Genomic DNA, 14,488 nt, shown 5'->3' with positions numbered 1-14,488 from the left:
CACAAGAGGTAGACAAACAACTTATATTTTAAAATGTTCATACTTTGCAACTTTTATATAAAATAATGTGATTCACTAAGATTTCCAAATTCATCACCTGACTATTTCTCCCAATATGTGAAGTTGAACATAACATATTAGTCCTCAACAGTGTATGTAATAATAATAAACTTTACTTCTATAACTTTTCTAAACCGAAGTTACAAAGTGCTCTATATAATACAATATTGACAGAATAACATACACAAAAACATGTTTGTGTTGTTTCCATATATGTATGTGTATACATTTATTACATATTTTATATACGTTTAGTTTTTTCCATGAAGTCTGCTCCTGACAGGTAGAAATGATCCAACTCATTTATATACTGATTAATGATCTTGACAATTCAAATTCAAGATTCCTCACCATTTACTTTTAACCGTATCATCAGCAGAATGTTTCCTCTGTTGCTATGGAGCCGTAGATGATGATAATAATAATAATAATAATGATTCTAAGCACCTTTATTTCACCTCAAGATCCACTTACTTGATGGTTGTGGTGCTTTTGATCGCATCAAATGGTCATCATCAGCTTCCAGAGAGTAAGTGAGTGAGCTGCTCTGTCAGCCCTTGACTGCAGGGTCAACAGTGAACTGTAAAGCTCACTGATTGAAGGCTGAGTAGGAACATTGGCATTGCTAAGGAGATGTGAAAGTGAGAGTCATGACTCATTTGACAATGAATAACTTGACCGCATGAAGAGGAGAGTTTTTATTGAACGCATGAAAATTCAGAACCTCATTGAGGATTTTCATGTTAATCGGGTTAACAGGGAAACATCCCACACAGGAATTAACTCATAATAATTTAGAATTATGTCCACATGGAGAAATGACTAAAATACAGAATTAACAGCTGCTCCAGCTGTGTTTAAAGTATTTATCTGAACATGTAAGACCATAAAAAGATTCATCACGGATCAGTTCCATCGTTTATCATTTTAAGCGTTCATTCCTCGGTCACAGACGTCTTCCTCTGGGACAGCACCAGATCCTTGATTTGAGGCGTCATAGACATGAGCTGTGTGCGGACGCTGCGTGCCTCCTCGTCCTGCTCCTGTGCATCGCCCTCGGCCTCCTCATGCTTCCTGCCCTGACTCTGACTCACCAGCTGCTTCACCACCAGGCTCTGGTAGGCAGACAGCAGCTGCTGCTTCTCCTGCAAGAAACACACAAACACACACACATGGTTTCAATGAAAACTGAAGGTCAACAATCCTACGATGATTTTTACTGTTTTTGTTCAGGTCACTACAATAAAAAAACAATCATGAACAGAATGTGATGTAAATAAACTTCAGCAGGCAGGTCATCCTGGTCATTCTGAGACAAAGCTAGAGTGATAAACAGCCAGTCATTTTAAATAAGGACTGTATCATTTACTCATATTTACAGATGTTACAGGGTCAACTAAATGACAATATTAAATAAGTTTTGGCTTTTATAATTCCCTGAATTCTGATTGGTTGCTTGCTAAAGTAGGGAACTTGGTTCAGTTGCTGATGAGTGTGACTTTAACACAGACTGAGAGAAATTACTCCTTCATTTATTCAGAGTAGTTCATTGTCATTTTATGATTTTGCCTTTTAAACTGCTCTATTATAATGTTTCTACTGTTTTTGTGCTTTATAAATAAATGTAGCTAAACTTTTTTTGAATTTAATTATGTTCTATTCAGTTTTATATGAATTTCAAATGACCAGAATATATTGTAATAATTTAAATCTGTACTATAAATATCATTATTGATTGACTTTAACTAATTGCTATATTAACTCATTTGTATTATGTTGTATCACTGAGTGACACACCTAATAATCACATCACACTTTCCAGTTAATTCCATTCACTTTAATGAGCTCAAAGCTGAGCAGAGCAAAGCCGAGCTGCTGGAACCAGACATCATCAACATCACTGCACAGACTGACCTGGAGACAGTAGACGGTTAATGGAAGGTACTGGGTGTATATGGGGGTTACTGATAGAAATGGGGGGAGAGTTTCTTTTTGGCTTGTTGAGAATCTTGTGTGAGTGTGGCTCTCTGAACTGTTGCAGCAGACTGTCATGGTGGATGATGTGAGGATACTTTCAATTATTGCTGCTAGGAGCCGCTAGCTTCTGTAACTCAGTGCAATCTCTCGTTCATCCTTTCTTTCATCCGTCTGTCTGGAGGGGGAGAAAAGTGTGTTCCTGGGGTTTACTGAAACCCTCATAATTGTAACAGGTTGAGTTCAAGTTCAGGTCTGGTTCAGCTTCCATGAGCATTTCCTAGAAGGACTGTATGGGAAGCTAATCTCTAGTCTGATGTCATTCTAACTTTTTAGTTGTAATCTCTAGAATGTTCTGACCTGCTTTATTACAAACTGAAATAACTAACAATTTGTCTCCTCCATGATCTTTTATCTGTGATGGTTGAGAGTTTATAGGAAATGTATTAAAGGAAAATAAAAACACAAATACTGATTAAAAAAAAAAGACAATAACCATTCTCTAAACATATGACAACTAACGCAACATAGTTTTGTAAAAGGCTCTGTTTCAAGTTTGGATTTTGATTTATTTTTTGTGGTTCTGGTCTAACTTCATCTCTCTGCTCAGGTCCAGTTCAGACCAATGAGATCAAACTGTTGTAGAGCGTTGCAGCGGTGTGAACAACTACTGAAATAGCCAACATGTGGTGTGTGACTGAAGAAAGAAAAAACACACCACAGTAAATCATTGACTGTGGGCTATTTGAGGTGGGAATGGTGCGCCTTTCTTCTTCCTCCCTGTTCTGTATAAAAAGTACAGCACCAGCTGCAGAGGTGTAGTCACAGAGCTGGATCAACTCTGGCACTGTGGGACGGAGAACTGACGCTGTGTTGTGGTCTAGTGAGCTAGTGAATGAAGAGAGGGAGCGCCGGCACAGAAGAAGCAGGTGAATCAGATCAATAAAACGTTATTTTCTGATTGTTTCACAGCGGTTACTTTCAACAGCGCAAATAAACTTCCCCACACACCTCCACTCAACCCTCTATGAAACACATTAACATCTGTGCAAAAAAGCAGAACCAGCTTGATCGACATATGACTTGAGGTCACTGGTGCCAAGGAATAATTCTGAGAGTAAAAGTATATTGAATTTGTCAACTTATTAGAATAAAATTAGGCTCCACTACAGGTGGTGATGTGTTAGGGGTCAAACTAACTTGCCGACCCCTGCTGTAGTACAAAGTGAAGATAGTGATATGTAGTTCCACTGTTTAGATGATAAGACTAGACACTGCAGAGTGACCCTTCACCTGCTGACATACATTAGCAGCTGCTTAGTGAGTGAGTGTGAGTCATACCGTGGGTATCCTTCCTGTGAGCGTGCCGATGATCTGAGGCACGCAGCGACCCGGAGCGTGCAGCATGCAGTTGGTGCTGGCCTGAAACAGCAGCACGCAGGTGAGGTGGAGGACCAGGGCAGGATCCTCCGTCTCCTTCAGCTGCTCGACGAGGGCCTGGCGGTGCAGGAACAGGGCCTGTCTGAGAGGGGAGAGTGTACACACACACACACACACACGTCAGTCATCAAGAAGCAAGAGTAGAAAACAATAATTAAACAGCAGCCTTTTTCTTACCTCTCCTTCTTCTTATCTCCCTTCTTCAGCATGAAGCCGCACACCTCTGCACTGATCTCTATGTTGGTGAGGAAGTCTTCGATAGTCTGTGAAGAACAAAAAAAAAAAAAAAAAAAAGAAGGTGAGTGTGCTTCTCAGCTTCTATTTGATGCTGATGATGTAACTTACTGGAAACAAAACTCACTTTGCCGTTCAGGCAGTTGTGCAGCTTCATCAGAGGTGCTTTGGTCTCCTCTGATAGCTTGCCCAAAATCTTCACCCTGACCTGAGGCGACACATCAGATATGCTCAACATGAACCAGTCCTAACGAGCTCCCATGGTGCATTTCAGAAACACTTGACACACACTCAACACTCAACACACACACACACACTCCTAACTGGTGTGATCTCTCCAGCTGATTATCTCTTCCTGTATCACTTGTCACATTACAGAGGGAGCTGTTGTCTGACCTCGTTGGTGATGGAGCCGGGGTTCTCCATCGACATCATCAGGTCAGCGGCCAGGAAGTTAACCAGGATGTTGGTGACGTCTGTGCACACGGTCTTCAGGGTGTGCTTGGCGATCAGGACCTGGGTTTCATCTGCAGGGGTTGAAGTATGTGGGTTATGTGAATCCTTACAAACCCCAAACTGTCACTAACTTTATTTACTGGATTATAATGTGAATGTTCCAGATCAGACTACATGTAATGAGCTCTATAATGATGGACTTGCTCACAGCCAATCAATGCAAGCGTTATTCTTTTTAATATAACGTGATTGGCCCACTGCCACAGCAGCTACAACCTGTCTGTGGTGGTATTTTATGTAATTTAATCCTTCTATTCACATGATGGGTATTCAATGAACTACTCAGTTGGTATCAGTATCACTATAAGGGCACTAGGATTGGTACTGGTATTGTCATTTTTTAAACTATACCCAGACCTAGTTAATATGTCAACTAACCAGCATTATCACAAGAAATAATGTGTTGTTTTTTTAAGAATCCATCCACAATGTGCTGTACCGCCAATAGAAAAAAAGTCCTGAGACTAATTTCCTGTTTCTGTAATTTGATGTCTGAGATGGCTGCAGAGTCAGACTCTATATTTTCCAGATGGTACACTCCCATTACTTTCAGTTTATCCAAGATAAGGACAATAATATGATAGTCAAGTATAATCTATGTGTATGGAACTCTACTCTGTTCTAAAATGTTCTGTGGGAAATGAATGTAGAAGCTTTAGTGATAGTTAACACTGATTGTTATTGTATTACAGTGAGTCTGTTCATTTAAGCTGTAAGTAGTTTACAGCTGTTATTAGAGTTTTTAGACGTTATATTTAGTGTAGGCGTAGGCTTCTTTTGCACATAACAGGAAAAACCAACTTAAGGAGAAGACAGGCCTACACTGCTATTATGTTATAACTAGGGATGCACCAATATATTATATTATATATTGGCCAAATATTGGTATCAGCTGATATTCCCATTGTTGACTATCGGCCTAACAGTAAATAAGATACGATTCACCGTTGTCAGTGGCTGATGTTCTGGTTATTTACGGACAGACAGTCAGATTCAGACAGTAGCTATGTTGCTATATTGTATATCAGGCCTAAGGGATTTTGAAGCAGCTGTTTTTTAAAAGAAAAAAGTTGTTGTGAAAGTTATTACAGATAATGTCATGAGTTTGTGCTCATTCAAAGACAGTGTAATGATGGGCTGAAGTATTGAAAAACCATTCAATCTTTTTTTTTCTTTTCTTACAATGATTTCTTTGTTTCCCTGTGGAATAAATGACAAAACATAGTCGGCGCATCCCTAGTTATAACATATCGCCCTCCAGTGGATTTATCATGAACTACAAAAAAAGTGAGCTGCTATAGATCATCGCCCTTTTCTATGTTAGAATGCCTAGTCATACTTCTGTGCTTATTTTGGTGACAGTAATGCTAAAGTAGTGTAATAAGTCACATAGTATATTACTGTGCAGAGAAAGTAATATTGTAAAGTAACTAGTAATATTTAATATACTGCATTATGAAAGTAACTTGCCCAATAATGTGTGGTTTACCCTGTTGGTGAGTCACAGTGGAAGAAAAAACTGATGCACCAGCTGGGACACCTTCACCTTCACCTTCACAATAAAACTCTGGTTCCATACAGACACATTTGTTGACAGCAAGCTGTGATTGGCCGAAGTCCAGCGTGTAGTCTGCTGTGACTCACTGCCACACGACAGCATGAATTTATGACTCTGTGGTCCTCTAATTTGACACAGTGACCATCTTCAAAGGCAAATATGAAGTGTAGTGTGATCCTGATGTTAAGCTGCTCAGAAACTCACCTGGTATGTAAGTGCTGCTTAAAATGTCTTAGAACAGTGTGTTTGTGTTTAGAGTGTTTGTACAGCTACAGGTTTTTAACACACAGGTCATGTGTGTGTGTGTGTATGTGTGTGTGTGACTGGATGGAGAGTGGAAGTGTTCCAGGGAAATAAGAATCACACTAATGAGACCTTGAGTCTCACTAATGATCGTGTAAAACATAAAAAAAGCTTGTTTTCATGGATCTTTTTCTTTTTTAATTTTGTAGTTCCCACTACACCACCTGCAGCAGTATAATATTACATTATATATTGACATTGTGTTGAATCAGCATAATAAAAAGCTCAGGCTGCAACTAAATAACTGAAACATAATTTAAATAAATAAAAATTTGGTTAAAAAATAAAATACTAACTCAATGTCCCCTTATTAATGTTTTCCCCCAGAGCTTTCAAATCACATCACACAGTCTTCCACAGCTCAGCATATTGAGACAAATCAGTTGCCATGGAGATGACTCGGTTGTCATAAGTATGTATGGAAATTCACTCATATGTGTGTGTGTGTGTGTGTGTGTGTGTGTGTGTGTGTGTATAGTATAGACACGTTTTTAGACACCCTTGCACAATCTAATTCAATCAAAGAATATTTTACCAACCACATTTACATAAAAGGTGGAAAACAAATGTAAAAAAATACCAAAAAAATATCAATGTAAGCTCAATAATAAACATAATAAACATGTTATTATTCATGAATGTTAACCAAAGCTGAAAACCTAAGCACAATTCATTGCAGTGATTTTGTATTAGATTGCATTAGATTTTACAGGAGTAATAAAGTGTTAAGTCACTAAATAAGTATGTATATATATATATATATATATATAGAAAAAGACAGTAAATGTGAATTATGATTTTCTTTTCTATTTTCCTATTATTATACTTATTTGGATGAGTTACCTTTCATAGTCATCACATCCAGACTGTGAGGCCTAGATGTGAACTTAAGGAGTGTATTTTGACCTAATTTCCTGATGAATGACTTTAATTAAAAGAAAAAAGAAGTGTGGATGTACCTGAGAAGAACTTGGTGCCTTTTTCAAACAGGCGGATGTTGTTGTAGAGGTTGCTGATCTCCTCCTGCAGATCCTTCATGCTCTTCTTCTTATTGGCCCCTGATGGAGAGCTGCTGGAGGACATGAAGACGCTCCTCAGCACCTCCTGGTAGCTTTTAGTCAGAGGCCTGCAGAGAAAGAGAACAACAACTTATTGCTCTCCATCTTTCTTTGGAAAAGCGTTAGCAGAGAGAAAACTTGAACTCTGTTATTACCTCACTAAATGCTCTGCCAGCTCAGAGAGGATTTCTTCTGGGCAATCGTTCACTCTTTTCTCTAAAACAGCTACGATCTCCTCCTGGGCCATGAAGGGTGTTTCAGTCTGTTTGTTGCGATCTTGGTTAAAAAAGGTTAAAAAAAACCACAACCTAATTAGTCTCACAGGGAAACTACAGATACCTTTGTCTTCTGTGACTAAAAAAAGAGCTTAACAACCCGAGGGAGAGATTTCTACCCAAGCAGCCGTTACACTCATGTTCGAGTCAACAGTTCACTGAACAGGTTTAATGTGCATATAGAGACACTGAGCGCCAGTGAAGATTACACTGGTTTGGGTGCGAGTGTACTTTGCTGCGAAGGTCCGGTTTCTTCATCACTGTCCTCGTCTTTCCTTCCCTTCTTCTTGGTTTTACGGATGCGGAACTCTCTGGCGTTTCCTCCTCCGCCTGATTTCACACTGCCGCTGCCCTCTAGTGGACAAAGAATAGATTTCTTCAGTCCCTCATGTATTACAGAAATGCTGCGTTTGTGAGGTTTTAAATCGATCAAACTTTATTTGTACACAACTTTTCATAGATAGTAATGTAACACAAGGTGACCCCCCCCCCCCCAAAAAGCAATAAACAAGAAGAAATGAAACATAAATCAAATAAATAAATAAAGACTCAATAACAACCGGAAGAGAGGAAACACTATCATAACTCTGAGTCTGCAATGAGGCAAAGGTTTGCTGCCCCCTGCCCTCCCTGGAGGACATTGCAGACTCTCGGGGGCTAAACAGGGCAAGGAAGATCCTGTCTGACCCATCTCACCCCGGCCAAGGCCTCTTCAAACTTCTGCCCACTGGCAGAAAATACAGGGTCCTGAAGAGCCGCACAAACTGGCTCAAAAACACTTTCTATCCCTGGGCCATCAGGCTCCTGAACAGTTAACCACCCACCCCCACCCCCACCCCCTCTACTGGGCTATCAGGCTCCTATACAGTTAACCAACCACCCATCCCCACCCCCAGCACCTCTACTCAGCACCTTTTATACAGTACTGTATTCAACACCTACCTCAGGTTACATAGGCATAAGTGCAATATGTGCAATAGACTGTGACTGTGTATGCGTGTTTGTGTGTGTGTAAATAGCTTTTGAAGTAGTTCATTGTTCTTATGTATTATAGTTACATTTATTTAGACTTCTTCATTTTTATTCTGAATTTAATTTGCACTATTTTTAATTTTGACTATTTTTCACCACGGGAAAAGACCCTGTACCAATCTAGTTGTGACACTTGTTGTACAATGACAATAAAGGATATTCTATTCTATTCTAAATGTTAAAAAAAGAAGGTAACAAACATTTTACAAAAAAAAAAATCAGTGGACCCAAATAAAATAAAAAACAAATAAAAATATAATAAAAGCTAAATAAAATAAAATATAATAAAATATAATAAAAGCTAAATAAAAATGAATGAATGATAAACTAAAGTGGGTAAAACCAGAAATGTGAGGTGTAGGTATTAAAAGGAAAACACAGATAAAAAATAAAATAATAATAATAAAACCTTAAAGAGGAAATGTGATGAAGTAAAAACAGACATTAAAAGGTGGAAAACAAACAGGAAATAAAAATAGAGTAACCGACCTGAGGCCTTCTTCCTGCGCTCCGCCTCTCTCTTTTCCTTTTTTGACGGCGCCGAGCTCTCCGTCATCAGATTTGAAGGCTTCAGATCCTCCTCGGTTATCAGAAACACCGGATTGTTCTTCACTTCCTGAGAGCAGCATCAGAGGAAAGAGAGAAAACAAAGACACCGTTTTAAACTTAATCTCACTTCATAACTCAACCTGACATGAGTGAGAAATGAGGTCGTACCTTCTGAGCTTTCTGCTGCATGGCTTCATCAAACAGGGACAGACAGCTGCTGATGAACTTCTCACTGACCACCACGGTACCTCCCAGCACCCTGGCCGACGACTGCACGTTGGTGTTCCTCATGGCCTGGTTGATCAGCATCCCCATGTCCTCCATGGACAGGCAGCTGGGCAGAATGGGCTATAAACCAGCCAGAGAGAACTGAAGTCAGGAATGTTTTAAATGAACAGTGAGCAGGTTAGATAGTAAAAAGACAGAGCACCTGTATGTCGGTCCATGTGTCAGAGTTGACAGCTTCCTCCACAGAAGCCTCCACCTGGTCCACCAGAGCCTGACCCACGCAGGCTGCTCTGAGGAACAGCAGCTTGCTGGACTTGTAGCGCTTCTTGATGTAGCTGGAGGGCTCGGGGATCCCCAGTCTGACCAACGCATCGAACTCTGTGGGAGGAAGACAACAAGAAGTAACATTAAACACACATCTTGAGGCTCTGGTTCAAGTTTGTGTGTGTGTGTGTGTGTGTGTGTGTGTGAGTGTGTATGTGTGGAGTGGATCTCCAAAGAAGTAAAAAGGGGCTGTGGTAAAATGACTCCTGCATGTTGTTCTTCTTCATGACAACCTGCTGCCTCATGTGTAGAGCACACCCAACACAATGTTTTCTTTAACCTCATTTGATTAGTCAGCATATTCAACTGATGTCATTGTTCTGGGTGTCACTACATGCTGAGTACAGTGGTAAGAACTACCCATTTTGTATTGAGACTTACTGTCTTATATAAAGTCAGAGGGAGGAGATTCAACCCTAAAACAGAAGGCAATGAAGCAGTAGAAATGTGACGATAATCATACCTAAGTATCCGTTCTGTTGGAGGAAAGAGTCGACCCAGGCGTTCTGTGTCTTAGAGTAAATATCAGGGATATAAACCGCTTTGTCCTGCCGCCCTCCCACCACCGTTCCTTTTAAACGTCCCGTGTTCACCAGCTCTTCCAGGACAGCTGACAACGACAAACACCCATCATCACATCATCGCACTCTGTGATACACCAACAACAATAACACATCTTAACACTGTGTTCTTACAGTACAGAAGATGCTCCTGAAATCCAAACGCTCCCATCATGCTGCTGACAGGTGTTGGCCTGGAGGACAGAGTAGAACAGGAGAGGATTTAGTGTCAAATACCATCTAAGTGTTTACTGTGATGCTGTGTAGGACTGATGGTTACCGCGTGATGGCGCTGAAGAGGCCTCGTATTTTGGCTTTGTGGCGAGCAACAAAAGCTGGAGTGAATATGACCCCTCTGTTGTACTGGTCCATCTCTCCTTGGATAAGCCTGCCGAGACGCTTCGACAGCTCCTGAAATACATGACAGAACAAACAGTTGTCTTGTCTTGTTTTCCATACAGTGTAGGATTGATCCTGTGCTTACAAACATGTATGACAGTGTGCAGGCTGTCTGCGTGACTCACCTCAGTCAGGAAATCTCCCGGCAGGTCGTAGCTTTTACACAGCTCTGCTATACTGATGAGACCAGCCTCCTGCAGTTTGTCATTCACCTCCTCAGCTAGACGGTTCAGGTAGGTGCTGCATAACACAATATCACCATATAAAGACACACACAACTGTGACATGTAAACACGTGTTGGTATTACAGCGCAACCCATACTGGATTTTTGGGGCCAATGCCGATATTAGAATTCCGATATGGATATACTGGCTGATAAATATTCTATCTAGAGAATATAAACAAACACATTTTTGGCAATGATCACACCAATGTAGTTCTCAAACAACAAAGATATGTAATGGAGGTATGATCTTTTACAGTTTCACAATAAACGTTTTTGTATAAAATGACAAACAGTAAACTTTACAGGGAATTTGATCATTATCATTAGTTATGAATACAAAATGACGAGGCAGAGCTGGCTCAGCAGGAGCAGCACCAAGTGAGTTGATTAGTACAGCTCGGGTAAGTTGACCAATCAAGCTCTCCCTTGTCTCTGCAGTAGTGGCTGCACTGAGTAAGAGCTGGGCAGAAGCAGTGTCTGAGCCAGAGGGAAGAGGCTTTAGTATTTTAAGTTACATATTATTTCATATTGTCCATCGTGCCCATAGCTGTACTTTATCTACTGTAGCTGCCATATAGCCATTGGGATTGAGCCCAAGGCTGGACTAGGGCATTTTTTTAAATTGGAAAGCTGATGAAAGGGAGCAATTACAAACATAGATGATAAAAGAACTAACAGTATTCAAAATTTCCTTAAAAAGTAGGAAAAGAGACAATGTCCAACGAGCAGGAGGGATGTTTTATTCAGCAGAAGCAGCAGAAATGGCAGTGAAGGAGAAAAATTGAGTATTATATCTGTGATTGGCTGGTGGGGTAGATGGAAAATAATATATTATCTAAAAGAAAACTTTAATCAGCTGTTACAAATGACTTCCCCCATATACTCCATGTGCGTAATGAACAGACAGACTGTTAAAGGGGTAAGAATGATCACTTCATACTCACTCATCAATCAGCTGTCCCAGCACAAGCTGAGCACCCTTATCAGACTTTGCTATGTCACTCGCTCTGTTTTCAACATGAACCCAGTCCACATTAATAATCTGTGAGAGAGGTTAATGGAGACAACATTCAGTTAAACATGTGATAAGATGAATTCTGTGTGTTAGTTTGGGTTAATACAAACCTGCTGCAGGTCCACGATGTTGATTCGCCCTGCAGAACAGAATGATAACATTTATTTGCACTGGTATATCCAATTTGGAAAATGCTACTTAAACAATAGTGTTACTGAGAATGACTAGTGAATACAGAGAAAGTGAATAAATCCCACATACACTCATCATTCATTAAGTACATCTGTGTAATCTAATTCAATCCAATACAACAGCTCTGCTTTAAATTCTACATTTATGAAGCTTATACATTTTTAGTTTTTGTTGACTTTGTCAGGAAGGTGACCATCTGCTTAATGTTTATTACTGAGGTCATAGCAGGGTTCCCACACATTCTTACCATTAAATTTTCAAAACTTTTTCATAACTATTCCATAATATTTTACCCCATTTCCATGACTTAATTTAAGTACTTTAACAAAGGTGGGCCCACATAGCGAATATAAGGCACAGTAACAGAACATTTTTAACAGAGTAAATGTCATTTCCTGTATTCTGGAGCCTTTTAACAGGTGTTTTGACACTTTGATGTAACTACACTGTGAGAAAAATGATGGATACATTTTAGAATTACATCCAGAGGAAGAGTTTGGCCCCAGATCACAAATTAGAAGATTATAAAAAGCTAAAAATAGAAATTGATTTTGTATATTCATATTATATTTATCTGCTGATTTTTGACATGGTAAAAGTGGGAGGTCCATGTTATATCCGATATCTTTGATATCAGATCGGGTCATCCCTAATTCAAAACTTTTCCAAAACATTCACCTAATTCCAAACCATTTCCAGGCCTGGAAAACTGTTTTTCTAATTTCATAACTTTTCCAGGAATTTCATGACCGTGGGAACCCTGTCATAGTGGCTGATGGTAGTGTATTAGGGTACATTACATTGAATGGTGTTCTTTATAGTTTTTCAACTCCATTAACATTACATGAGGGACTTCAAAAGACTTAGTATTTATAGGAGAGTTGTTGTACTTGATTGTATTAGATTGCACAGGTGTACCTAATAAAGAGGCCAGTGAATGTATATGACTGTTATATGTTAGTATGTAATGTGACAGCTGTTCAGTAGATGTCTGTAACATGTTTCACCTCCATGGACGTAGAGTTCATCTCTGATCTCCCTGCTGATCTGAGCTGGGGTAATGTACTCCTTTCCATCCAGTGTGTGCACCACATCCAGCTTCTTCTCTGAAACCAGCTGTGTAATTATCTCAATGCAGTTCCTCTCCGACAGCCTGTAAACAAGGTTTACAAATATGATATTATATTTCTATTGACATATTTACTTATTGTTGTTGCTAATGACAACCAATAAAGAAGACAAACTGAATCGACTAGACGCTACTTTAAAATCAAAGTTCAGTGCTAGCGAGCATTAGCTTCGCAGCTAACAGCTGCTTGTCAGAGGTAGTTACCTTTGAACTGTGTCAACAAACTGTGCTCTCTGGAAGTCAGCAGCAAGCCGACGAATCTCTTCCCAGTCTGCCGCCATTCTTAAAACTTTGTGTGTCTGCAAAAAATGAGCTTTCTCTGTTTTCGTTAACCACTAGCACTAAGTATGAGCTAGCAGGCTAATGAGGCTGCAGCTCTCAGCCACACGTCAACATACACTGACGTCGACGGCGAGCCAGGAGGAAGAACTGACGTGACCGTTCGCCTTTTTTTTTCTCTAAACGCTTTATTGAAAAATAGATCAAACAGCAAGGTAAATTAGTCATAGTATCTAAGGTTGAGAAGGTTACTTTGGAAATGTTGTAGGTTATAGATTACTAGTTACTCTATTTAAAATGTAATAAGTAGTGTAAATGTAGATTTTGGAATATAAAATAAAGATTTGATGAAAAAAGTCACAAGTCTGTCATGGGCTTGATTGGTACTGTGACACCATTTAAGTCAAGAGACTGAGTAAGAGAAAACAAACACACAAATGAAAAGAAGACAGAACAAGACATTACAATTAAACTATTAAAAATAAGATAATAAATTAAAAATATGTAAATGGTAAATAATACAAAATAAATAATACAATAAATAGACTTAAACAGATAAATTACCTTAAACCAGGCTTTGAATTTGATGTAAAGGTTGGTACAGTCAGTTAATTTGTTGTATTTATTGTGCACATTTCAGTAGTTCTTTCCACCATACATTATCCACACATGTGATGTGAGTTCAATACATACATTCTTTTGTTTGAATCATTCTTCCATTTGTTTCTAGAATAGTTGGGAGTGAAGCAATCAGTTAAAATATGCATCATAATTTGAATATCTGTACGGCAAAATGAGCAGACATTACTTTCTTAACTGAACCTTAATCTAAGGAATTCGCTAGAAGGAGATGTATTATTAATCAATTTAAAATGAATTTCTGTAGGTTTAGGTAACATGGGATAATGTAAGAATGATGTTTTTAATCTTAGTACTTTGGCAGGATCCATGTCCTTAAAATCAAGTCCTCTGTTGAACTGGTTTAATGTCTGTCTAATCAGACTGTTTTTATTTTTAATCAAGTAACTGAAATTCTCAAATATACAGATATTGCCATGTTAATACTGAATGTGTTTGTACATGTTTGTAGTACTGACAGAAAGGGCAACTGAACTAGGTCTATGATTATAGAAGGT

At 39.1% G+C, this 14,488-nt stretch overlaps 1 protein-coding gene across 1 annotated transcript; it reads right to left on the bottom strand.

The window, feature by feature from the left end:
- Positions 1–743: 743 nt before the first annotated feature.
- Positions 744–13,472, bottom strand: ufl1 (UFM1-specific ligase 1). The gene is made up of 19 exons (XM_062437020.1): positions 13,278–13,472; positions 12,952–13,097; positions 11,863–11,891; positions 11,682–11,779; positions 10,636–10,750; positions 10,392–10,522; positions 10,247–10,305; positions 10,015–10,161; positions 9,430–9,605; positions 9,168–9,347; positions 8,940–9,066; positions 7,650–7,772; positions 7,299–7,419; positions 7,045–7,211; positions 4,105–4,235; positions 3,836–3,916; positions 3,652–3,737; positions 3,376–3,556; positions 744–1,205 (listed from the first exon to the last, which is right to left on the bottom strand). Exons 1-19 carry the CDS (start codon positions 13,352–13,354, stop codon positions 996–998), a joined length of 2,385 nt encoding a protein of 794 aa, XP_062293004.1. The 5' UTR covers positions 13,355–13,472; the 3' UTR covers positions 744–995.
- Between the last annotated feature and the right edge of the window lie 1,016 nt (positions 13,473–14,488).

Source organism: Scomber scombrus, chromosome 17, assembly GCF_963691925.1.
Source record: "Scomber scombrus chromosome 17, fScoSco1.1, whole genome shotgun sequence".
In the NCBI taxonomy this organism is placed as follows: domain Eukaryota; kingdom Metazoa; phylum Chordata; class Actinopteri; order Scombriformes; family Scombridae; genus Scomber; species Scomber scombrus.
The sequence above is the reverse complement of the archived record's forward strand: the minus strand, read 5'-3'. Positions and strand labels throughout refer to the sequence as shown.

Excerpts from the sequence above, each read along its gene's own strand:
- ufl1 (XM_062437020.1), bottom strand. The coding sequence starts at position 13,354 with ATGGCGGCAGACTGGGAAGAGATTCGTCGGCTTGCTGCTGACTTCCAG. Across the intron at positions 10,751-11,681 it reads CTGGGACAGCTGATTGATGA|CACCTACCTGAACCGTCTAG; the intron begins GTGAGTATGAAG and ends TGTGTTATGCAG. Across the intron at positions 10,523-10,635 it reads CGGGAGATTTCCTGACTGAG|GAGCTGTCGAAGCGTCTCGG; the intron begins GTGAGTCACGCA and ends CATGTATTTCAG.